The sequence below is a fragment of the Trachemys scripta genome, chromosome 1, assembly GCF_013100865.1.
Source record: "Trachemys scripta elegans isolate TJP31775 chromosome 1, CAS_Tse_1.0, whole genome shotgun sequence".
NCBI classification, from domain to species: Eukaryota; Metazoa; Chordata; order Testudines; family Emydidae; genus Trachemys; species Trachemys scripta.
The window spans coordinates 89,149,818-89,175,957 of NC_048298.1; the positions used below are offsets into that span (position 1 = coordinate 89,149,818).

A 26,140-nucleotide genomic window follows, 5' to 3' on the forward strand; every position below is an offset into this window, starting at 1 on the left:
TGGAGGGTGGCAGAAGCTGTAAACAATCCCCCCTGGAGGGGGGGAATTGACTCCAAAAGCGGGTTCTCCTGCGATTTCCAGTCCAGCTTTGCTATAAATAGCAACCCCTCAGCCATGTAGAAGTTGCCTGTCATGGAAACCAGTCACCAACCCTGCCATTTTACATCACCCTGGCTGTGAAAGGCTTTGTGAATCACATGGGTACCCCAATGGAGATCCAGCACTTCAAAACTATTCATGAGGCTGTGCAAGACCCTCCCTGGGGATTCTCTGTCGGGAGCAACCCTGCACTGGCTGGAACGGGCATGGACTGGGCTGTACAAAAAGGGCCCTAAGCCACAGGCTTTTCCCATCTCAACTTTCTAGGGCTCCGTTTTATTGTCCATGTCAGTCATAAGGGGCGGTTACAGAACTGTCTGGTTTACTCCTCGGGGCTCTATGGTGTCAGGTCCCTGGGTGAGTGGCAGACCCCATGAGGCAATTCCTGCTCAGCCGTAGGATGCCGGGAAGCAGTTAGAATCACAGAGTCACATACGTGGGTGTGGATGTAAGTGTGAGCCTGGGTGGGGCAGACACGGTGCAGTCTACTTTCTCCTCTGGGCACCGGCCGGCAGCTGTCACATAACTGTGCCGGACCTCGTCCTCCATGCTCTCGTCAACTGGGTCCGTGGTCATCTTGGCTTGGTTGCTGCTCCTGCGATGAAGGGGTGACCCATCTTCATCATAGTAGCGCTGGAATTGGATCGGCCGTGTCCGCAGTCTGTAGGTGACAGCCAGGGCCAGTGCTGCGAGTGCTAGGAGAGCGACAGTGACACCGAAACCCACGGCTGAGTGGCTGTGGCCGAGCGGGGCATGTACGGGCTGTGTGTCACTAGGAAGGCCAGCAGTGCGCTCTGCTGTGCACTGCCGGGCAGCAGGGGCTTGGCACTCCAGCAGATTCTCATTCTGGGGGATGACGCAGACTCTGTACTCAGTCCCCCTGCGGAGATCATGGAGCGTCACCTCGGCCAGCCCTCCCACCACCCGCAGCACCTGCTCATCCCGGCCAGCCGTGTACCGCACCTCAAATTGGTCGTGGTCACCGGAGAAAGACCAGGAAACCACCAGGGAGGTGTCACCCTTTGTCCTGATGCTGACGCTGCTGATGTGGTCGGCCAAGCATGGGTCCCACCTCTCCGGCACATGGTGAAGGGAGGTAGCTGAGTGCGTGGTGGAGCTGGGGAGCCTCCTCGTGGTGATCAGGGCGGCAGAGGTCATGGCAGTAGTTGTGGTAGCAGCCCCTGGGAGAGGTATGTCTCTGGGTGGAGCAATGGCCGTGGGTGTATTCGTGTTCTCAGCGGGGCTGAGGGTGGTGGAGTCCGTCCCAAAAGGTGGGCAAGTCAGCTTCTGTAACTGGGCAAGGTGAAAAAAAAAATCCACATGAGAGAGAATCAGGTCTTCCATTTCTTTAGGGCCTGGATGAAGCACCAGCAGGGATAACTCCTCCCCACTGACAGGCAGAAGCTTCTGGGAAGGAACAGCCCAGCCATCCTGCACCCCAATCCCAAATAGGAGTGGGAGATTATTTTGAGGGGTTTAGGACAGGAAGTGGAGAATGCCTGATCCAGTGAAAACTGTAGTGGAGGGATCAGTTAGACTGGAAGGATATAAATTACTCAGGTTAGAACTGTCCCAGGATACCAAGCTAATACCTCAAAAACAACGAGAAGTCTGGTAGCACCTTAAAGATGAACAGATTTATTTGGGCATAAGCTTTTGTGGATAAAAATCCACTTCTTCAGATGCATGGAGTGCCTAACAAATAAATCTGTTAGTCTTTAAGGTGCAACCAGACTCCTTGTTGTTTTTGTGGATACAGACTAACACGGCTGCCTCTCTGATATAAGCTAATACCTCTTACACAATCAGTCCGGGGATCTTTTATGGGCAAGAATGTCAGAGTGGCTCTGTTTTCAGGTGACCATGTGTCTCGGAACCAGGACTGGCTCACTTTCCAGTGGCATTTTGTCCTGTTTCTGTGAACTATTCTGGTCCCCCGAGGAGACCACCAGCCAACTGAGCTGGGAAAGCTGATAGCAGGTTGAACGGCTGTGGCCCAGCTTCCCCCAGACAGAGGCAGATACCAGGAGAGGCATCTGTGTGCTGTGTTCACCTCCCCTGCACTGCAGGTGAACGGATCGCAGCAGGACACGGCAGGAGAGGGGTGAGGGGAGGGACAGGCTGAGAGTGAATGTGACAGAGGATGAAGGCGGCTGTGGCAGAGAGAGGAAGGGAAGAGCTGTGCTGGTCTTTGCATTAAGCCAACAGGAGCTTGTATTTGAACAATTTATTATTTTTTATTCACGCCTCACATAACGTGGGACCCAGAGCCTGCCATAAGCTGCGGCCTGCTCTGAGCGCTGACACCCTGCGCCTTCTGCACTGCAGGATGGCCTCTGCAGCCACACCCTAGCCCAGCAGCCCCGCCTGGTCCCCACAAGAGGTAGGGAGGGTGGGGGAAGCAGGAAAGAGAAAAGGAGGGGGAGAGAGAGGGACTGAGCAGAGAAAGGAAGGAAATGAAGACAAAACACACAGAAAATAGAGTGCGCATCTGCTTCTTTCTTCCCTTCACCAGGGAGGGAAGGGATAGCTCAGTGGTTTGAGCACTGGCCTGCTAAACCCAGGGTTGTGAGTTCAATCCTTGAGGGGGCCACTTAGGGATCTGGGGCAAAATTAGTACTTGGTCCTGCTAGTGAAGGCAGGGGGCTGGACTCGATGACCTTTCAAGGTCCCTTCCAGTTCTAGGAGATAGGATACCAGCTGCCGAACCCATCCTGTGTGCACCTTCCCCCCCAACCACTGAAACACATTAATGCCATGCCAGGCCTACCTATTAACACACACCCCAATTGCTTTCTGATTTCCTGTGATCTCCCCAGCCCCTCCACCAAAAAGCACTACTTCCCAGCTGGCAGCTGTGGGGGCCGAGCCCGAAAGTGGCTATCTCACAACACCGAGGGTCAGGAAGCTGCTATCAGCTCCAACCAGGAGAGATCTTCAACTCTGCGGAAGGGGCCCATGTTTTCAAGCTAAAGGACCGAGTTTCAGCTTCCCAGGGGAACGAGGCGCGTGGGAGTTATTTAAGTATGGAACTGTCCGGATCCCATCCGCATACTGGCCAGGCCTCACCCTGCCATGAGATCGGCAAGGGCATTGGTTACACTGGTCGTCTCCCTTTCAAAGTACTGGTGCCATGAACAATGGCTCCCTTCACAGCACTCCCAGCCCTTGGGGCGGAAGGGGAGAGAGGCTTGGACTGGAAATCCTGTGCGCCCTGGCCCCAGCCCACCACTTTCATGTACTCTGGAACCACAGGCCGTTACCTCTACGTCCACCAGGAGCTGTCCCTGTAGCGCCCCCGGGGAGCTGCACTCTACAGGGCTGCGTTCTTTCCGGAGCACCTTCTTCTGCCAGGTGCGGAGCCAGATCAGTTTGCAGTCACAGCGCCACTTGTTCCCAGTCAGATACAGAGTGGAGAGCGACTTCAGGGAGGACAGAGGCGGAAGCGACTCCAGGCTGTTGTTCCTCAGGCTCAGAAGCTCCAGCCAGCGGAGCCTGGTGAAAGCCAAGTTGGTGATCTGCTCCAGGGCCAGGCTGTCCAGGAACAGCTGCCTTAGGGACCGAAGCCTCCTCCCAAAGGAGAGAGACGTCAGCTTCCGGATGGGGTTACCACTCAGCTGTAGAGTGGAGAGCATGGGAGAGGTGCGGATGGCCGCAGGCACGCTCGCCAGCTGGTTCCCGTCTAGGCTGAGGGCCCGCAGGGTGCCTGGGAGGGCTTTGCTGGAGACATTGGTAATACGGTTCGCACTCAGGTAGAGCTGACGCAGCCGCGGGAGGCCGTGAAGGGCTTGGTCAGAGAGCTCCAGCAGCAGGTTGTTACTCAGGTCCAGGACACTGAGCTGCTTCAGAGAAGAGAACCCACCTGAGAGAGAGAGAGAGAGAGAGAGACACACACACACACACACACACACACACACACACACAACCAGGTCAAGCCAATATCAAATGTTCTGTGCTTCAATAATCTCTGATCATGAGGCACCTCCTCTCCCGCAGCCCTGAGTTACCCCCTCCCATTTTCCCCTGGGTAGAAGGAGGTGCTGACTTTGTATCATGGACATGCAGGACCTGTTGGTGGCAGTTCTGGCCCCCATCCTCTCAGCAGCGTGGGGTCTTCAGGAGACCTATGGCTTGGGCAGGGATTAGTAGAGAAGAGGCATGGGGCTGGTAATGCTGGTTGCTCAGTTAGCTGGAGGCCTATCCATCCAGAAATACCTGGCAGGAGGTGAGCAATCTGGTTGTGCTCCAGGTGCAGGAAGATCAGATTTGTCAGATTCTCAAAGACACCCTCTGGGACCTGCTCCAGGAGGTTGTTGTCCAGGTGGAGATGGTACAGATTCTTGACCCCCTGAAAAGCCCCCGGCTCAACCTGGTGGATGCCACTGCTGCCAAGGTAAATGATGCTGATCTCAGCCAGTTCTGGGAAGAAGCCTGCTGAGAGGGTGCTGAACTGGTTGTGCTGCAGGTCGAGTTCCACGGTGGCATTGGGGATGCCAGGGGGAAGAGAGGATAAGCTGGCATTGGAGCACCGGACAAACCACTGGGAGAAGAAGCAGGAGCAATTCACAGGGCACTGGACATTGCCTGGGAGCTGTGCGATGGCCATGACTGGAATCCACAGCAGAACAAGGACCATAATCCAGAGCCTCGACATAGCGTCTCTGTTTGCAAGACAAGCCAGGCAGCAAGTGAAACAGATTCATACATACTGTAAAAGGGCTGGGAACAGGATAGATCACATTGTGTCCACACCTCCCTGAGACTGTCCTTCCCTATGCTATATTCTCCAGGGAATTTGTCCAGACCACTCTTAAATTACCCACTGTCCACAGAGGACTGTTCCATAGCCCAGCAGATCTCACTGTTAGGAGATGTAATATAATGCAGCCAACATGCTCCTATAATTCCAAGTTTACTAAACCTTTGAATCAATCTGAACAGTTGTTCTTAGCCCCTTTGTTTTTACCCCACTGACAGTGTACGTGCTTGTCACCTCACTCGGCTTGGGCTGAGCTACGGGAATATTGTTATTTTAAATCTTTCCGTAGGTCATTTCCTGTAGCCCCTTCGTTGATTTTAGATCCTCATTTCTGGATTCCCGTCACTTTATCAATAAGTTTCTGTTATCAAGAGCTAGCAGAGAATGAAGTTCTCGGAACCAGTGACATGGCTCATCTGCTGCCAGCTGCCTGTGATGATGTACTGTTTGGGTCCTGCCTCAGCGCAGGGGGCTGCATTAGATGACCTCTCAAACTCCCTTCTGGCCTTACATTTCTATGTGGCAGACCCATAGGAACAAAGGAACTGCTGAAACCAGATCAGACCATTGCTCCATCCTGTCTGGCATCCTGCCTCCAACCGTGGCCAGGACCAGATGTTTCCAGTGCCACAGTCTAAAGACTCACTGTGCTGTGTCAGCAGCTGCTATAGTGTCATAGACTTTAAGGCCAGAAGGGACCATCATGATCATCTAGTCTGACCTCCTGCACATTGCAGGCCACAGAACCTCACCCACCCACTCCTGTAATAGACTGACCCTTAACCTCTGGCTGAGGTACTGAAGTCCTCAAATCATGATTTAAAGACTTCACGTTACAGAGAATCCATCATTACTCTAGTTTAAACCTGCAAGTGACCCAGGCCCCATGCTGCAGAGGAAGGTGAAAAACCCCACAGGATCTCTGCCAATCTGACCTGGGGGGAAATTCTTTCCTGACCCCAAATATGGTGATTAGTTAGACCCTGAGCACGTGGGCAAGACCCACCAGCCAGACACCTGGGAGAGAATTCTCTGTAGTAACTCAGAGCCTCCCTCCCCCATCTAATGTCCCATCACCAGTTGTTGGGAATATTTACAATGGCAGATACAGCTGGGCCATATGCCATTGTAGGCAGTCTCATCATACCATTCCTCCACACACTTATCAAGCTCAGTTTTGAAGCTAGTTAGGATTTTTGCCCCCACTGCTCCCCTCAGAAGGCTGTTCCAGAACGTCACTGCTCTGATGGTTAGAAACTTCCATCTAATTTCAAGCCTAAACTTATTGATGGCCAGTTTATATCCATTTGTGCTTATGCCAGCATTGGCCCTTAACTTAAATAACTCCTCTCCCTCCCTGGTGTGTATCCCTCTGATGTATTTATAGAGAGCAGTCATATCTCCCCTCAACCTTCTTTTGGTTAGGCTAGACAAGCCAAGCTCTGAGTCTCCTCTCATAAGGTAGCTTTTCTGTTCCTCAGATCATCCTAGCAGCCCTTCTCTGCACCTGTTCCAGTTTGAATTCATCTTTCTTAAACATGGGAGACCAGAACTGAACACACTATTCCAGATGAGGTCTCACCAATACCTTGTATAATGGCAGTAACACTTCCCTGTCTCTACTAAAAATACCTTGTCTGATGCATTCTAGGACTGCAATAGCCTTTTTCTCAGCCACATCACATTGGTGGCTCATAGTCACCCTGTGATCAATCAATACACCCAGGTCATTCTCCTCCTCTGTCATTTTCTCTTGAAATGTTCTGAATAGAAGCTGCTCACCTCACCGCCCCTAGGGATCAATGCTATGCTACATAGCAGACCTGGCTTTGATTCCTACTCTCCTGTCCCAGAGCAGGCCCAATGCCCGAACTGGTTTCTACCCTGCCATGAGGAAGATCCTCATCCAAGGTTGACTCCCAGTTGCCCTGAGCCCTCCCAGGGGACACTGCTGTGCCAGAGAGGAGACTCAAATTTCATTCCTGCTGCCCGGAGTTGGGCAGACCAGGGGCATTCCAGAAATCAGCGCGGTGGCCAACACTTACTGCTCTGGGCTCCCACTTTGGGAGAGCGGGGAATTAGGCTTCTTACCTCTGATGATATTTTGTTCCAAAAGTTTGGAGGGTTTCTAGGGCTTCAAGTGGTCTGGAATAATCACCAGGTCTGGCTTTGGCTGGCAACAGATTTTCACCAGTTCATACCAACGTTCTCCTTCCTGCCAGGGCAACAGGACAACATGGTGAAAGAGGAGTACTATTAGTCAGATTGGCTCTATGGTTGGGTAGCTTTATCTTTCGCTGTTCTGCCTTCTTTTATTCTCTTCTCCTCACCTGTTCTGCTTCCATGTGCCTCTACTTCCTCCTCTCCCTCTGGATTCCCTCCCGCTCCCAGGGCTGGAGACTCAGGCGGTGTCAATCAGCCTTCCTGCACTGAAAGCAACGGTTTTACACCACCAAAGGATCTGACCCCCACCATCTCTCTGACTGCTCCTGTTGCTTTCCTCTACGTTCTATTTGCCCTGGTCTTGCTCCCTTTCTTTCTCTTCCATGGCAGGGGGACACTCTCTCTCCTGTCTCCTCCTGAATCAAGTTTGTGTAGCCCAAAGCCGAGGGAGCGAACAGGAACGGCCGAGAGCCTGGGCTTCCTCCTTTTGTTCACTCACGACAAAACAGACTTCTAGAGAAACGCTGACTCGGCAATCTGACCAGCAGGAAACGCAGCCCTGCGGTCTCCCCCAGCCCCGGTTTCCTTGATTAAGGTGTGGCTACAGTCAGGGGAGTCTCTGCTGGAACATGGCCCCTTCTAGCTGGATAACTCTATGTCCCAGCTGCCGCCAGGCTCTGCCCTGCTAGGCCCTGTAGAGTCAGTGCCACTAGAGCAGAGCAGTCCTGACTGGCAGAATCCCTCGCCCTGGTGGGCAGGTCAGGGAGAGCAGAGCAACGCCCAGAGCCCAGGGTGCTGAGGGAGGAGCTGGTAGAACCATTATCATGGTCGGAGCTGTAAACTGAACTGGACCCACTGGAGCTAGAGGGGACTACAGGATGATGTTCCTGATCAAATCACTTCTCTCCCTGCACCACTAAAAACTCTCTGACATCAGCAATATAATCCTCCAAGAACAGGGTGTCTGAGATCATCTCTCCTCCCCTCCCCGGCAGCCTTTTACTCATCACTGGACTTAGCTGCTTGAACTGATGGGAAACCAATGTCCTAGGATGCTCATCTCACACCCTCCGATGGGTCTCTATATGCACTGCAAGGACATCCAGATTCCTAAACACGTCGGCGGCGGTGCCCCACGTGCCAGATTCTGGTGTTCGTTACACCAGGGTAAGTTTGCATTTACACCACCGACATCTGTGGAGTTACTCTGGACTCACACCAGCATCACTGAGACCCGGGCCCCGTTGGATACATGCCCTGTGCTTTGCAGTAAGGCCCTCAACCCATAAGACTTTATGATGGTGCAAACCACCGTCACAGCTTGTTCTTTTCCTGTTCTGTTCTGTTTTATTTAGTGTAGAATAAAAAGATCATACCTAAAAGAAGCCACCGTTCTTGACTGCAGACACTCCTTCGCCAGAGTGAGGATTGTGCCACTTGGGTGCTGGGGTTAAAGTACAGGGGGAAGCAGAGCTACCCCACTCTGCTATATCAAAGGGAGAACTCCCCCCTCCGCCTTAGCTGGTGCAGGGACAACCCCCGCTCTTTCCATTTCAATATACTGTAACTGCTGCTTGGGCACCTGTAGAGTTCTGCCCTGTCCCATGGAATCTCGCTGCTGTCTCTTTCTGACTTGGTAACAGAAGTGCGGTGGTGGAGTTACTGTGTAGTGGAGGCTATGTTTGCTCACTCCTAGGGGCTAGGCTGGGGACACGATGAAAAAGAAAAAACCATATCCACTTTCTATTTCGCGCTGGTGACCCTGCTGCAACTCCCCGGGATGAGGAGACCAGAGTGTCCGTCTGAGAAACACAGGCCAGGGAAGCACGGAGACCACAGCCAACAGGAGTGTGGCCCCACCCTGCACTACAGCCGTGTGCAAAGAGGCGCTCAGAGTTTCATGGCCCCTAAGATGTCACTGTTCTCCCCATAGGGCACAGCCAGCTCTAAACCAGCTAATCTTCTGTCTCTCATCGCTCTGTACCTTATCCATCAGTGGGAATCTCTGCACTCTCTTCCTCTCCACACTGCATGTCTCTCCTCCCCCCTCCCCCAGCACTTCTCCCCATCTACCTCTGCTGAGTATGACTCCCGCCTACCAATCCCCTCTTCCTCCTCTCGATGTTGTCTCTTTCACTCTTCCCCAGGATGCAGCTCTCTCTCTTTAACCTGGGAGCCTGATCCTGTAGCCCTCTACCTGGGAAACTCCCATTGGGCCATTGGATTGGACCCAGGATGTGTCTCTCCGCCACCCTTTGGGTGCGAGTCTGTGTTTGTTCTGAGTTTATTGTCTCCTGTGTTACTGCTGTAGCCCATAGGATTACTTTGCTAACTATTATATCCTACTAATCCAGCCAGCTGTATCAAATATGTTTCTTTCTGAATTAATCCATTTCATACCTGATTCTTATATTTTATCAGTATTAATTCCTATTAAATTAGGATGTGTTGAGGCATATGATATGTGTTTCCTAATAATTATACATAGAATAAGTTTTGCTGAAATGCAAGAAGCCTACGGGCCTGTATCCGGTAAGATCACCTAAACAGCTAAAAGTATGATCAGTTAAGTGTAAGTCAGCATAAAGGCTGGCAACCAATGGCACAGATAGAAATGGTCCCTGAACTTTGGGGAACCGAAGGGAGGAACTACACCCAACACTGAACAGGTTTATTCGGCGTCTGCAACCGGTTGGTAACCGCAGGCTGCACCACAAACCTGGAAGTCGCCAAGAGAGCCTAGCTTGGCAGTTTTTGGAGTGAGACAATCCTTATTAATAAGTGGAGAGTACGTGTCATAATCCACTAACCTATAGGAGAAGGGTACCCATAAATTTCTTAGAGTACGGAAGTAAGATTTGGGTATAGTAGGTTGGGCCTGAATTACATAGTGTCAGGATCCTATAAAATACCATGTAAGGATATCTTAGGGAGCTTTTTTCTTTTCTTTGTTCTCCTATGTTCTATAGACTATCTTCCATCACGCTATCAGCTCAGCGTGTGTAGTGCAGTATAACTACTCAGCATTCCTAACTATTGGGGAAGCCAGAACCATTGTGTTATCGGGCATGTCAGGAGTAAGGCTGGTCCTTCACCTCCCATTACCTGTTCCTCAAGGAAGGGAGTGGTATGTTAGGTTAAGGTATTTATAATAGGAATGTTACCACCAGGAGTTGTGGAATTCTTTTACTGTTTTGCAGTCAAAAGTTTCATAGCATTTATTATTCCTTTGTTAATCTCAATAAAGCTTTTATCAATTTGGTGTTGTCCTCAGTGTAAGTGTTTTTGCCAAGCGCCCCAAGAGTCCTCTCCCGATATAGAACTCTCTGAGTTCTCAGACCCTGTAGTCTGAATTGGACAAGAACCTATAAATCTTCTGGTCGGATGCGATCAGTGGCAAGCCATAACAGCTAACCCATAAAATTCAGGTCAACACTGCAAACTCTGTGGGGGCAGTTCTGTGAAGCTCTAGGCTTATCTATAAGTGACTAATAATAGTGTAGGAATGGTTTCCTTTGGGGCTGCATATTCGTGCTCCCATCTAGCCTCCACTGAGCAGCAATTTTGCTTGCTTTCAGCTAGAAGTACTTGCTCTATGTTTTCACTAAAAGAACAGGAGTACTTGTGGCACCTTAGAGACTAACAAATTTATTTGAGCATAAGCTTTCGTGGGCTACAGCCCACTTCTAGCCCACAAAAGCTTATGCTCTAATAAATTTGTTAGTCTCTAAGGTGCCACAAGTACTCCTGTTCTTTTTGCGGATACAGACTAACACAGCTGCTACTATGAAACCTATGTTTTCACTGTTTTTTTCCAAACCAGTGAATGTAGCAAAATAACCCATTTGCAGCAGCTATTTCCAAATGCACAGCATTTCTCATCGGCTCTGCCCTGCCTCCCCGGGGCTCCCCCTACCCCCTTCACTGACAAAGACACTCAATGTCGCTGGCGCTTTCCATCTCCCTTACCTGTCCTGAGAGACGGCTCTGCTGGGGGGTATTTGCTGCGCAGCTCCAGTGCTTTAGCTCCTCTCCAAACACGCCATGTGCTGTGGAGTGATTGTCCTGGTGACTCTTCCCCCTTTCAGCTCATATGCATCCAACAAGTCACATAACCTGATGGAGGAAGCGGTGCTAGGACATGAGTTGTTTCCTCCTATTGTCTGCAGGGAGAAAGGATACAGATGAGCTGGAGAAAGTAAAGGCAGCAAAAAAAATAAAAAACAAATAAAAAAAATACAGCCACGAAGTCTGGAACCCAGCATGCATCAGTGTTTGAAACACCTGAGCCTGTCCAGCCCTCCTTCAGGCCCTTTGTCCCTCTCCGCATTAGGAAATGAGCCAGGTTTGAAAACCATTTTCAAGTGAAAACCAAGGTGCTGGTCCCTGTCTATAAAGCCTGAAATGGCCACACCCTAGTACGCACAGAGCTCCTGTGATGTCCCACCAAGTCCAGAAGTTTTGGCTTTTTGTCCATAGCGTGAAACTTGTGGGCACTGGGGAGCAGAGAAGCATGAAACTTGTGGGCACTGGGGAGCAGAGAAGTGTCAATAGCAACTCCTTGCCTCTGGCGTTTTCTCCTGCTGGGAATATGTCTGAGTTTGTTGAGGCTTTGCATGAAATGCAGTTTCTGAAATCTCCAGTCATTGGCTGGCTCATGGCAGCTTCACAGACTGATACCTTCCCCTGGAGGTTACATCATGTGCTCTAGAACCTAAGCTTAAAAAGTGAAATCAGACTGGATATGAACTGAGGCAGCAATGTCTTCCTGACATCAGGCCTGAGAGAAATATCAGCTGCCTCAATCATCTCAATATGATGTACACTCTGAAGCCTAATGATGATCATTTGAACGTCAACAGTGTTGTTAACAATTTCATATCAGAGGCAAGAGAATCACATTATGAAGGTTTGTGCAATCTCCTGCAAATGGCATCTCAGTTTGGTATCACAGGTGGACAGAGGTTGGGTTGTAGATGGAGCTTATTTTTTCCAGTCTGACATCTGTTTAGCTGACTGGCTTGGTTTGCTCGCTGTTTGATACTGCCAAACAGATGCTTTTCTTTCTGGAACTGTATTTGTGATGGTACATCTACCTGGTGAAGTGCACACCGATGATATGACTGTGCTGATGTCAGCGTCTGCAATCATTCAGGCAGGAAATTACTTGGATTCACATCTTGTGGAATCTGGTGTCTCTAGGCAGTTGTGGTGACGGGGCTGGAGAACAGGCAGCCACTGGGTCCCTTAATACGGTTTGTATCATGGAATTGTCCTGACGCAAACTTTCAAAAAGGTGACAGCCCGATTTGATCCCTGTCCTACAAGAAATTAACCTGAGCCCTCCACACACAAGGGCCCTTGAACAACCACAGGAAAACAACAAGTTTGGGGCTCTACTGACCTGTGGCTGGCTTAGAACTGGAGACCGAGTGGTAAATGGTTATTCTATCCCCCACAAAAGTTGGCTTTAAGCGGCTGAGCAATCACAAGGCATCCCTGCCCCCCACTCTCAAAGGAGGGATTAATACAGCTTTAACCCGGCCATGTTTCCTTTTCAAAGTAAAGGGTCCGATCCTGCAACAGCCGCATTCACACAAAGCCAAAGGGGCGGCTTGCTGAGTGAGGGCTACTCCCTTAGGGCAGAGGTCACAGGGGCAGGTAGGCTGGGGCATTTGTTGCTTAGAAGGACGCAGGCCTAACATTTAGCGCAAGCCGCCCCCATTCTGCTTGGATCAAAGAGCAACAGCATCGTCTGGCTCCTGCGGCCACCCAACCCACACAAAGAAGCCAGTGTCATTGGGAGAGCAAGGAGGGGCAGGCCCTCCAAGGCTGAGGTCTGTGAGGAGGACAGAAAAAGCCACAGTCTTGTGTGTCTCCTCCCTGCACAGAAATCCTCCTCCCTTCACCCCACTCCCCGCTGTGCGCACAGGAAGGAGAGACTCCACTGCACAGTGGAAAATTCCACCCTCCTCTCCCCAGCGCATACAACGTTTACATTCAAAACAAGTCGCCTGTGTTTCTCTTTCCTGTGTCCCGCTGCCCAGCCTCCGCCCCTCTCCCTCTGCAACGCGGCTTCTTCTTGTTAAATTCAAACAGGAGCAGAGTTTTAGCTGAGCCATTCCGTGCACTGGTTCAAGGACAATCCTTTCCCAAAGATCTCTCAGATGGAGTCTGGCTCAGCAAGATAAGTAAACTCCGTACCCAGCCACAAACCAGCATGATCCAACATCTGAGCAACCCTACAATAATGATACAACGTGCACAGTCCAAATCTCTGGGGCAATCAGGCACTAAACATTGAGCCCGCTCCTGCAGCTCTTACACAAACAGCCACATCTGAGTCAGTGGGACCACTCAGGTGAGGAAGACGTGCAACAATGGGGCCCCCTAGCTGGTCCAGCTTGTGACCGAGCCCCCAACTCTGCCCTCACTGGGCCCAGATGGGAGCAGTATCAGGCCCTGAGATAGTGGCATTGCCGCCTTCTGAGCCGCAGGCAGGGAGGTCTGCGTTTCCGGAGCCAAGAGTTTATTGCAGATGTTGTCTAGCTGACGATCACAACGCCCGGCTCTGCACGCTGTGGTCACCTGAACGTTTTAATGATCCCCACAGAGCAGTTCTTTGCGCTCCTGTCAGAAAGACGGCCCCCTTTCAGGTGACCACAGCTACATGTTTGCCATCCTCACTCTCCTTACAATGCTAGTGGGGCACATTGAGCAAGGAGCCTACCCAGAGAGTTGAAGCATCTCCCCTCCAGCAAGTCCTCACTCGCACAAGCCTAGGAACCAGAGTCCGGCTGAGTAGACCCAGTGCTGACGTTCATTCAGACAGATTAGGGTGCAGCACCAGAAGTAGACCCCTGATCCTGCAAATAGATGCACTAGCCCTGCCTCTCAACGTGGGATTCCATTGACTCTGGGGACTCCTGCACCCACACAGAATCCCACTGACGTCAATGTGACGCCATAACGGCACAGGGGTACATGCTAATGCATCCGTTAAGGAGGAGCAGGGACCTAAATAGCTGAGACATTTGTGAGTGAGAAATCAGCATTTTCCTTTATGAAAATTACATTTCAACCTTTTTCTGAAAAAGGCTTAAATGCAAATTCCCCTCCACCTGAATAATCCAGGGCATTGTACCTGACTGGCAGGAGTCTGAGCATCACAATGGGGTGACAGCTAAAACTCTCTGCAAACTAATGACCTGTTCCCGAGTAGGATGACCAGAGAAGCAAGTGTGAAAAATCGGGATGGGGGTGGGGGATAATAGGAGCCTATATAAGAAAAAGCCCCCAAAATCGGGACTGTCCCTATAAAATCGGGACATCTGGTCACCCTAGTTCCCAAGAGGTGCAGAGAACAAGCAACTCCCACTGGAATCAAAGAATATCAGTTTCTCAGCAAGTCACTGGATCAGGGCCCTGGAAGATTTAAAAGAAAAAAAAAAAGATGGCAGGGTTATGTTCCTAAGCTCTTGCTGACTGTGGGTCCTCACACAGATTTCATAGGTGACACCACCACTGCCAGAGAAGCTAAAACTCCAGTCGTGAAAGAAAGCACTGGTGCAAAACTACCCATCCATCCTCCCAACTCTTTCTGTAAAGCGAAAACACCACACACATGCACACAGAGACACAGGCATTTCCTTTAATAAAACAAATGAATGCAGCATTAGGGTTAGGTTTTAAATGCACAACAGTCAGGACATTCAGAAACCTGTTTCCTACATCAACTGTCACTCAGCACATACCAGTAATTTATATTACTGTAGACTTAAAAGAAAGCATTATATATATAAGAAAGCATTAAGTCTATAGTAATACAAATATATACATGTGCACAAAATGACTAAATTAGTTATAGTGGAAGCTGCTAATGTTTAATCTATGAGCATTTCAGAGGTAAAGCCTCATGCTGGATTAGAGAGAAGTAGGTTTTTCTTTATTTTAATTTCATGTCTATATTTTAGATTACATATCATTTGTCTACACACACATATACACAGAGAGGGGAGAGGAGGGGCATGGGGGAAGGGAGTCAGTCTAGTTCTAACACAGATATTATTTTTAATGGCATTGTGACATTCAAGACAAGGGGGTTAAATTCCTCAGCCCTTCCTCTACCAAAGGCTTTCTCAGCAAGTAGACAGGGATGCATCGGATTAGTTGCTGCTCTCCCAAAGGCTGCGCTTCACTTCACTTCTGCTTTCCCCTGCCAGCTCTGTGTGAGCATGAGCCAGGCTGGGAAAGCAACACAAAGCTCCATTCAGCCCTCATTTCTGTGAGTAAAGGAAACCACACACACCCAGTCCCACCAGGAGAATTCACAGGACTCTGGTAGCTGCTGGGTGAAAGGATTTCAGTCCCTTTGGCTTTGCCATTCCCATCTTCACTGTCCTCGGTTTCGCGTTACCCTAGTCGTGCTTTCCTGGGGCAGGATCTGCCTTGTGCAAACAGGAGGAAGCAGCTGGGTAAGTTGTTGGGGGCTTGGACAGGGGGACGACGAGGCTGGGTTGCAGCCTCTCACAGCAGCGACTGTCACATAGTAAAATGATTTCAAGGATCTTAATGCAGCTCCTGGTACTGGAGGTTTGTCCACACCGCACAAGCAGTATGCTGAGCGCTCCCTGCTCAGGAGAGACTTGGCATTCAGTGTCCAGGAAGGCTGCAGGTCAGGACTGAGCTGTACTGGCAGAGCCCAGGACTGGGATAAGCCAGGGGTGCAGTAAAGGGGGATCGCAATCCATGTGTGTGTGTGTGTGTGAGTGGAATCTGGGATGGGTGCCGCTGCTCAGCACTGAGGTGAGCCAGCAAGGCTGTGTGGGGCCCAGGGCTGGGATAGCTGGGGCTGTTGCAGGGGGGCTGGGAGGGGCAGTGCATGTGGGGCCCAGGGCAGGGGATGCCGCAGGCCAGGAGTGAGGCGCACTAGCAGAGGAGTGAGTGGGACCCCAGGCGTGGAACAGCCGGGGGTGCTGGAGGACAGGCTCAGCAGCGCTGTTTGTGGGGGCACAGGATTGCCACAGAAGGGAAATGCATTAACAGAACAGTGGCTGGAAAGCCGGCACTGACCTGGCTCAGGAGACTCACCGTTGTGGGCCCTGTCTATGCTCGGCTCAGCTCAGCTCCATTGGGGTTTACAAGGGTGGGAGCCCTACTGCAGACAGAGCTGTGAACGCTGACATTTGCTATTCTTCCCCCTCCCCCTGAGATCACCCCTCCCCTTCCCCCAGCTCTGGACTCTCCCACACACATTTTTGCCACTCCACTGACCCTTCAAAACGCCTTTGCTAATGCTGCCCATTTTGCTTCTAGCCACATTCTTAGCTTACACTAATAGGCTAAAACAGCAGCTCGAAGGCCCCGGCCCAGGGCGTGCCACATCCCCAGCGCTCAGAGCGGATTCACTGCCTCACAAAACCTTGGCTGCTTCCTGCCCTGTGTTACCCCCGGCAGGACGGATGGGCCTGTGGGCAGGCTCAGGGTCGGGAGTGAGGCCCCTGGGTTCTCGGGCTGCTCTGCCACTGACTCTGTGACCTCAGGCAAGTCATTTAACCTTTCCAGGCCTTACTTCTTATCCCTCCAAGGTTTCTAGAGGCTTCTTCCTGGCTTTACCTCAAGCCTATCCTCCATCCTCATCCTCCTTGACCTTTCTGCTGCCATTGACCTGTGACTCTCACCTTGCTTGGTTCTCCTGCATCTCTGATGGCTCTTCCCCCCTCCTTTCCCACTTCTCTATGGACACTCCTTAGCGCTCCATCTTGGGTCCTCTCCTCTTCTCCTTCTCTATCCCATCATTGGGTGACCTCATCTCTTCGCAGAGGTTTAGCTGTCACCTGTGTGCTGATGACTTTCAAATACAGTTTTCTGCCATGGACCGCTCTCTCACTGACTCTCCAACATCTCCTCTTGGGCAGTTCACTGTAAACTCCATTTCAGCATGGCCAAAAACAAGCTTACAGTCTCCCCTACCAAACATCTTCACTGACTTTGTTCTGGGTTACAGCTGACCAGACCATCATCTTTCGCATCATCCTGGCCCATAACGTGGCGGACATCTGTGGCTCCTGTCTCTCCTTCTCCCCACATATCCAGGCCATTACTTATTCCCGTCACTCATTCCGTCACAATATTTCAAATAAACCACACTTTCCTTTCTGCCCTGAGGATCAGGTCGCTTGTCTTCATCCCTCTTCAGTCAACCAGCCTTAACCACCTCTGATCCATCTGTAAATGCTGCTGCCAAAACCACCTCTCTCACTAATTGCTCCAACCACATCAACTCCCACTGAGTCACTTCACTGGCTCCGCACTCTCCTGAACAGCAAATACAAACTTTTTGTCTTTGCTCCTAAGCCCGGCCTCTCAGACATGGTCTCCTCCCAAATGTCCCACCTCCACATCCAACCTGCTCTGCCAGTGCGACCAGCCTCAGCATTCCTTCACAGCCTCTCACAAACACCCCCATCCCCATGATTTCTTCCCTGCTGACCCTTATGACTGGGGCACCCCCCACAATACAGTCGCCAAGCCCACCTCCTTTCACCTCATCCAAGCCTTTCCTAAGAACCCACCTCTGCCAGGAAGTCTATGGGGAAACAAGGTGGAAGTAACAAACCAAACACAGACTCAGCTTGGATGAGCCATCCAGATGGGTCCACACCTCACTTCCAAACCACCTGATCTTATTATGGACAACCTTGTCCTCCTGTTCACCTCCCATTGTTGCCTTCTTCTGACCCCTTCCCTGGTGTGTCCACTCCAATACAGATTGCAAACTTGCTGGAGCAGGGATCATTGCCTTTTACTTTTTATGGGGAAGTACCTTGCACATTTGGGACACTTGAAAATAAAATAAAATAAATAAAATAATAATAATAATAATAATGTTACCCCTCTGTAAAATGAGGAGACATTACAGATCTGCCTATCAGAGGTGGGGTGAGGCTAAGCTAATTAGCATTTGTAAAGCACTCAGCTACCAATTGGAAGTTGCGGTACAACTACAATCTTTTACGAGCAAGGCTGCATTGGAACAGTGCTACTGCTAGTGTGATTTACCCAGAATGGCGATGAATTACTGCCATTTCCTACCCTCCTTCTCTCGGGATATATGGCAACGGTAAAGCGTGTTGTCACATTCACATTAGCACATGCTCTTGTGTCTGCAGAATGCTCTCCGCTCCTTTTCTGGCAGCACCGGTGTTGTCCTTTAGCCACTCTGCCTTGGAGTGAGATTACATCAGATCTCACAAGCTGAAGCAGGTTGGACTTGGTCCGTACTTGGAAAGGAAACCTCCAAGGAAAGTCCAAGTGCTGCAGGAGGAGGTACTGGTGATTTAGCCGAGGTTGCTCTTCCCTCTAAAGCCCTGATCCAGTGAAGCACATAAGCATGTGCTTAGCTTTAAGCATAAGAGTCGTAGCCCCACCCCCTCGAGTCCAAGAATGGAACCAGAAATTAATCCAGCTCCCATTGAGTTCAATGGGACAACTCACCTGCTTAAAACTAGGCTCATACCTAAGTAATCTAAACTTCCCGCTGCACTTTCCCTTAGTCACACTATCCCCTTCCCTGTCTCTCAAATGGGGCTGGAGCATTGCAATGCACCGTGAAACAGCTGCCACAATCCGCCGCCATCCCAAGGGACGCAGCCTGCAGAGCACTTAGGGTCCGTGGGGACGAGAAGCACTGTGGGAATGCACGTCTCTGTCTGATTGGAGTGCCTGTTCCCTCTCTCTCTCACCTGTAGCTGCTTTCCAGGATGTGGGGTTCCCTGGGCCTCCTCCTGGTGTCAGCTCTCTTCCCTGTCAGGAGAGCGGCTGCCGAGCGCTGCCCACGGATCTGCATCTGCGATAACATAAAGCACCACGTCATGTGTCTGAACAAGAACCTCACAGAGGTGCCCATCACAATCCCACAGGTCAGTCCCTGGGCACAATGGGGAAAGGGAAGAGTCAGAGGCAAACACAGCACAAAGTGCTCTTAAACTGCTCCCCACTCACTTGCTGCCGCTGCCACCACCACCAAAGCTCCTCACCCCCTGGGGCATCTGGGCACCAGTCTGATCCTCTCTCTCCCTGCACAGCACTGAGCCACACAGGCTGTTGTAGGACAGGGGAGAAGAGGCAGAACGAGATGCAGGCAGGTGTGGTTCACTTCGTGCAGATATCTGGGTTTCCGAAAGATTTGTGCAGTAACCTCACAACTTTTCAATGCCGTTGATGTGAAAATCTGAAGGGGGGGTTTGATCCATATGCAAGATGAGCTGGTCTGCTCAGGGTCAGCTCTTCTACCGAACAACAACATAAAAATAACTCATCTGATTGAGACAAAAAAAACACTTACAATATTTTCTGGGCAATACACAGTCAGGCCCCTCCGAGGTGGTGATTGTTACAGGCCTTACGCTAAAGCAGAGTCAGACAGTGAAATAAGGAAACAAGGGAAACCCAGATGGCTGTAGGAAGGTGATGTTGGTGTAGGAGGCACTTTCCCCTCTGAGTCAGCACTGAACTAAGGCTCACTCAGGATGCTAGCGATTGCCGCATTGCAGGAAGCCTGGTTCAGCAGGATGAACGGTCACTATTGAGACCCCGTCACAACTTTCTGCAGCAGACTGGAGGTGCTCTGGGAAGTGTCTCTTCCAAGTACTGACCAGGCATGAGCCAGTACTGAGCCTGCTTGTGAGATTTGGCCAGGTCACAGTGATAACGGCTGCAGAGAGGACTGGGACAGCCCGTCACTCTGCTGCAGAGGGGTGGGAGAGGTTGTGGATTCCATCTTCAATAACTGATGCTTGTGTAATCAACAGGTCACCCAAAAACTGGATCTCCGTGGCAACAACATAAAAGTCATCCCTGGAGGAGCTTTCCTCCCTATCCCATACCTCACCCACTTAAACCTGCAGCGATGCAACGTGGAGAGTATTGAGGAAGGGGCTTTTAGGGGACTAGGACGACTGATCTACCTCAACCTGGCTTCCAACAACATAGCCTTCATCTACCAGGAGTCCCTGGATGGGCTGTCTTCTCTTCAGCAGCTCATCCTGGAGAAGAACCGCATAGAAGAGATAAAGCCAGGAGCTTTCAGCCAACTGGGCTTCCTCAACTTCCTCAACCTTGGCGAGAACTTCCTGGTCTACCTGCCTGATATGGTCTTCCAGGGCCTGCAGCTGATCAAGTGGCTCCGCCTGTCCCATAATGCACTTCATGTCATAGCCACGGAGGCCTTTGGTGGGTTGCTGACCCTGAGGAGGTTGAGCCTGGACCACAACGAACTGCAGTCCCTGCCCACAGAGGCCCTGTCAAGGCTGTCGGGTACCACACGGCTGGACCTGGGACACAACCCTGTCACCTACATCGGCGAGGAGGCCATTGAGATGGCTTCACTGAAGCAGCTGTTCTTGGACAACATGGCCCTGCAGGATGTCTCACACAAAGCCTTTGTGAAGAGCCCCCTGCTGCACACAGTCGACCTCCACAACAACCAGCTGCAGGTGCTGCAGCCGCTGACAGAAGCCGCCCACCTGAAGAAAATCAACTTAACAGGAAACCCCGTGGTTTGCACTTGCTACATGCGGCCCTTCAAGGAGTGGATGGAGAAAGCGAGGGTCCAGGCCGACGTGCCATGTGCAGGCCCTGGTGCCTTCAGAGGTGAGCAGCTGGAGTCGCTGAGGTCCATTGATATGAAGTGTGGGGGCCCTGCCCCGGACGAGAAGCGGCTCCCCAGCCCAGCCACCTCCAGGAGAGAGCCAGAGAGAGATGCTAAGACGAGGTGTCCAAAAGTCTGCGCCTGCTCCCCTGATTTCCAACACAGCAACTGCGAGAACAGAGGCCTCCAGAAGATCCCCAAGGGGTTCGCAGGCAATACCCAGCTCCTGGACCTGCGCCAAAATGAGTTCCACTCCATTCCCAAGGGATCCTTCCCCAGCTTGAAGAAGCTGGTCTCGCTCCATCTGCAAAGCTGCAAGATCACGGAGCTGCAGCCGGGGGCCTTCCAGGGCTTAAAGAAGCTGGTCTACCTCTACCTGTCTAACAACAACATTGCTGCCATAGATGCTGCTGCCTTTGATGGGGCCCCCCAGCTCAGCTACCTGTACCTGGACCACAATGGGTTCACTCGGATGCCCACGGGGGCCTTCAGCCTCCTGCCCAACCTCTTCTCCCTCCACTTGCAGCATAACTCCATCAGCCAGCTGTCAGACAATGACCTGGCTGGGGCAGGGCAGCTACGCTGGGTCTACCTAAGCGGGAATCGCATCACTCGTGTGTTCCCCAGGGCCCTGAGCCCTGCCAAGATGCTAGAGAAGCTGCACCTGGATGAGAACCTATTGCAGGAAGTGCCCACCAGGTCCCTCCGGGGTTTGCCTGTCCTTAGTGAGCTGAAGCTGTCCAAGAATCCCATCAAGTCTATTGGGGATGGAGCTTTCCTCCCTGTAGCCAGGTCCCTGCTGCACCTGTATCTGGATAATATGGGGCTAGAACAGGTGAGAGGGAGGGAGGGAGAAGGGCGAGTGCCCCAGTCTGATAAAGCTAAATCCTACTATACAAGTTACTGTTTGGTCACCTCTCCTCCCTGCTCCCACTGCAGGGCGCTTCCCTGCAGTACGTTCCAATGTTTCTTCTGGATGAAAATGAAGGGCTTCCAACCCAAAGCAATGGCCCCAACACTGGCACTTGCACCACTTCCCTTGGGAGATGATTGCTCAGCCTGAGACCTCACTTGGAAGAAAAGCTTCCCGATATTTAGCCTGAATTGCACCTTTGTTCAGTTTTATCCTGTTACTCCTAGTGTTTACGCCCCCTCAGCCTGCCCCAACAGTCCCTCTCTCCCCCTCCTTGGCAATTGCACCTTTCACAGGTGCCAGATCCTCCCCATGTCATAGCCCAGACAGGTTACAGGCTCTTCGTTCCTTTCATCTGTCCTCATTAAGGGCTTGATCCAAAGCCAAGGATAGTCAATAGAAAGATTCCTGTTTCTTTCAATGGGCTGTAGACCCTGCCCTAAGCTCCTCCCCCCAGAGTCCTAATAATTGATATTTCTCTTTCCTCCAATTTGTCAATAATTCTTCTTGTCCTGTGAAGACCTATTCCAAGGGATTCCCCTTCTGCTACTCACCTGTTTCTCTCTCCTCTCAAGCACCCCAAATTGCCACTATCCTCCTGCCAGCCAAGGCTCCTTTCAGGCTCAACAAGGCCACATCCAGGGCCTCCCACGCTGCTTTCACAGCATCTCCCAGCCCTGGGGAAGGAGAGCGCCAAACTTGGGTCCAGGGAGATTGACTGGCCATTCAACCACCCTGATCGGTTTTACTCTCAAAACCCAGAATGAGGCCACCACAGAGCCCAGCGTTTCTCCTGCTTGCAGAGAAGTGGAACATGTCCCTGCCAAATTCTTCTTTCCCTTTCAAAGGAAATTTGAGTACATTCTGAGGTCCCAATAATGCAACCCAAACTGGTTATGTAAATTAAAGGGGTCTCGTTAGCTTTTCATAGCATGAAACCCTTGTTCAGCTACTTGTAACCGAATCTTTCCTCACATGTGACCCCAGAATCCTCAGTGCTGGTTTTCACAGCCCCTCAAAGGAAGTGCTGCAGGAATGGTGGTTATTGAGGTGCTCCTGGAATCTAGAGACCATCCTGAGCATGCGGGACTGAACCAAACCTGAAAACCAGAGGGGGGAAAGCGGAGTGGGCTTTTCCCTTTGTGACTGTCACAGAGACTGACAATCTCTGCCACAGAGATTAAATTAAAAAGGGGAATCGGATCCACAAAGTCTTGCAAGTAGAAAGCACGTACTCTACGGCGCTGACCCAACTAAGCACTTAAACACAAGTAGCGACCTTGAAAATGACACTGCTCATATACTTAAAGTTAAGCACATGCTTACATGCTTAGCTGGACTGGGGCCTGTTTAAACTGAGATAAAAAATAAGATGACAATCAGCTACCCAGGGACTGAAAAAGCCACTACAATCTGCTCAGTTCAGTGCCTTGCCATTAGTTACAGGAAAACCTGAGGCAAAGTGAAAAGCTATACTAAGCGTAACACATCCCGTTGCCAAAAAGAACAAAATATCAAATTGAAAAGGGTGTTAAATATAGCTACTAAGAATCACACACACATGTATATAACACCGTACATTTACCCTGCACTTTCAAACACAGAACAGGTGAAATTCCCTGCTACAAAGAGTTTACAATCCAGAAAATAATGCAAAATGAAATAGGACACTGACAACTTGAGTCTGATGCAGGTTAAGAGACACAAAGTGCAATATTTCAATATGTCAAGCAGGTAGAGGCTTTCAGAGCTATTTAAGGGTATTAATATTTAGCACTAAATATTAAGTACCACAATTACATTAACCAATAAAGACAAAGAACTCACTTTACTGAAAGTCTCTGCTTCTCTCACAATAAGCTCCTGCACTTCCTTTGTCTCAAATTATGTCATCAAACTGACCTGCGTGCTGGGAAGTATTGATACGAAGTGACAGTAACACAAGCCCCATCCACAGTGGAGACAGGAACCAATGAGAGCTATTTCTCTCTCACACACACACACACACACACACACACACACTGCATGCAGATATCTAACTCCCTATTAAAATCATCCACAGCTGTTTTCCTTTGACTCATCAGCCCCATCTCATCATTTGCAGCTTTCCTCAAGGGCCTTTGCTGGTCTGGGTCCCAGGATGAAGAGTCTGTACCTGGACAACAACAACATGTATAACGTGCCTGACTTGCGCAGCTTCACAGGGCTGGAGGTCATCAACCTGAGAGACATCCCCTTCCACTGCGACTGTCAGCTCCTCCCACTGCGCAGGTGAGTCACTGCTTAGGTCCAGCAGCCTGGCTGGGTCTGACTCATAAGAGGGTGTGGATCTCTGCTCAGTTCCTGCCAGGGAGGTGTTCACACATTGAAAATATCATTGCAATGGGGACCAATATGCAACTTTGCTGCCAGTCTTAGCAGGGAGGCTAATCCATGAGAACATTGAAATCCATGGGAATTAGGTGCCTAAATACCTTTGAGGATCTGGGCCCTCCTGCCTAGAGAGGAGCTCTCCACAGTAGGACTGAGGCATATGGGTAGATGAGGGCAAAGAGGAAAAGCAAAGGAACTGGCAGATCAGAAAAGACCACAGGTCCTCTGGTTGCCTGTCTCACCCAGTTCCCAATGCCTGATGCTTCCAAGGGAGGTGTAAACGCCACATAATGCACCTCATTGTGCTGTAGCCTGCCATGTATTTCTTCATGACCTCAGTTGCTGCTCACCTTATACCCTGAAGTGTGAGGACTGGGAACCCTTGAACTATGTCCTGGCTGGGGTGACTGCGGCTGTGATTCTTACTCTCTACAACTGCATTTTTGGGGTGTTAAAACTTTCCAAACTGTTTGCACATGTGGGGAGACTGAAGTGCCCTGCCTGAGCTGTCCCCGTTCCAGGGGTACACAGAGGGCATCACTCTCCAGGGCTGTCAAGCCAGCCCCAAACTCCCTTTGAACTTGTTATCAGAGAGCAAATGCCCTGGTTTGCCAGCACAGCCATTTGTGCCAGTAATTGGCTAAGTCCACCTGGAGTTTTTCTCATCTCCTTCCTCTGTCTCTTGCCCCATTTTCAGATGGATTGACAAACTGAACCTGCGCATGGGAGCCACCTGTGGGTCCCCAGCAGAAGTCCGCGGGCAGAAGGTGAAGCTTTCTGCTGTCTTCAAAAGTTGCCCAGGCTGGGGCATGGAGAAAGGCAGAAGGGCCCATCCAGACAAAGTTAAGGGCAAAATCAAAGCAGAAAGAAGCCCCAGCAAGGAAAAGAGGTCAGGAAAAGCACAAGCCAGAGGCACCAAGAAGAGCAAAGCGTAAGAGGGAGTGGCCATGCTGCAGCTGCTTTAGTGTCTTATCAGCAGTGTGTGGCTGTGGAGGCACTCGACCAGCTAGTAGGAAGCAGCTTAGTGAGAGAGAAGCTTTAATGGGCTTTTATCCACGTTGCAGTGAGATTTCCATTGCGCAGCGGAAAGGAGCAGACCTGACCGTAGCTATGGGAGACTGAGCTCTGGGGTTCTGGCGGGATGGGGGCTGGAAGGGAAGTATGTGTGCAGTGTGTGTTGCAGGGGAGGGAATTCAAAGAGGAAATCGCATTGAGAGGAAAAGGCAGATGTGAGAGTTCCTTCTGACAATCCCATGGTGCTTTTCATGAGGGAGCATCCCCTCCTGCTCCCCTCACCCCCGCTTCTGTGCCAAATCATAGCTTGAACAATTCCATTTTGCCTCCCTACGTTCCTCTTGCAGTTTCAGTGGAACATGTTCTTGTTCTCTTCCTGCCCTAAAGCGCTGCTGTGCATTATGCTTCACCCCAGAGGTGGCTGATTTTTAGTGGTGGGGGAACAATCTGCTGTCCACAGACAGGGTTTCATGTCATCTCTGATTCAGTGGCCAGCCATTTGCTGTGGAATCCAGCCCGTGCTGCAGAATTGGAGCTTTCAGTCAAAAACAATACATTTCTAGCCCACCTGGTTGAGCAGGTAACACTGGAAACACAAACCGAGTGTAACACGTGCAGTATTGACTTTGTGAGTCTGCAGAGACCCTGAAACAATAACTTGTGTGTGGGAGGGGGCTGAAACACACCCCATTGATCTCAATGGAGTGTCCGGTCTCAAACCTTGTGCCGAATACTGAAATGCCAACATTGCTAACTGTTCCACTGCTGATGGTTTCAGAAGAACAGTCCAGTAAATGTACGTATCCCACAATCCCCAACCACCCTCTGTACCTTCCCAGGTGCGAACAGCTCCAATGGTCTCCCTGCCCAAGTTCCCAGATCTCTCCCTCACACTGCCACCCTGCAGGTCTGCATCATTAATACAAACATCGGCATCGAATTGAAAATGTATGGATTTAAACCTCAAAATAAACAGCACAGGGGGCTACTGTACTGAGTGTATTATTTATTTTTGTTCAGTAAAGCCCCTATTTTATTTTACATGAAGGGGCTGCAGAATCTCCCATCTCGCCAGAAAAAAGGAAGCCACGCTGCAGCACGTAGGTCCTGCTCACAGCACACTGGCTGATGCCTGGTCTACGTTGAGCGAGGTGGCAATGCTCTCTGT

General features: G+C 50.7%; 2 protein-coding genes across 7 annotated transcripts; one reads left to right on the top strand and one right to left on the bottom strand.

Moving 5' to 3' along the window:
* Positions 1 to 19,836, bottom strand: LOC117880026 (chondroadherin-like). 6 transcript variants are annotated; one of them, XM_034775708.1, is made up of 8 exons: positions 19,025 to 19,836; positions 18,766 to 18,869; positions 10,991 to 11,184; positions 7,189 to 7,287; positions 6,950 to 7,073; positions 4,315 to 4,760; positions 3,363 to 3,961; positions 1 to 1,392 (listed from the first exon to the last, which is right to left on the bottom strand). In XM_034775708.1, exons 6-8 carry the CDS (start codon positions 4,751 to 4,753, stop codon positions 520 to 522), a joined length of 1,911 nt encoding a protein of 636 aa, XP_034631599.1. In that variant the 5' UTR covers positions 4,754 to 4,760; positions 6,950 to 7,073; positions 7,189 to 7,287; positions 10,991 to 11,184; positions 18,766 to 18,869; positions 19,025 to 19,836; the 3' UTR covers positions 1 to 519. The 6 variants fall into 6 exon arrangements, with proteins under 6 accessions (XP_034631599.1, XP_034631564.1, XP_034631608.1 ...); XM_034775673.1 differs by lacking the exon at positions 7,189 to 7,287; XM_034775717.1 differs by lacking the exons at positions 6,950 to 7,073; positions 7,189 to 7,287.
* On the top strand, positions 15,208 to 25,965 carry CHADL (chondroadherin like). The gene is made up of 5 exons (XM_034775631.1): positions 15,208 to 15,495; positions 18,772 to 18,942; positions 19,834 to 21,507; positions 23,690 to 23,856; positions 24,656 to 25,965. The coding sequence occupies exons 2-5, from the start codon at positions 18,784 to 18,786 to the stop codon at positions 24,891 to 24,893; spliced, it is 2,238 nt and encodes a 745-aa protein (XP_034631522.1). The 5' UTR covers positions 15,208 to 15,495; positions 18,772 to 18,783; the 3' UTR covers positions 24,894 to 25,965.
* Positions 25,966 to 26,140: the final 175 nt, after the last annotated feature.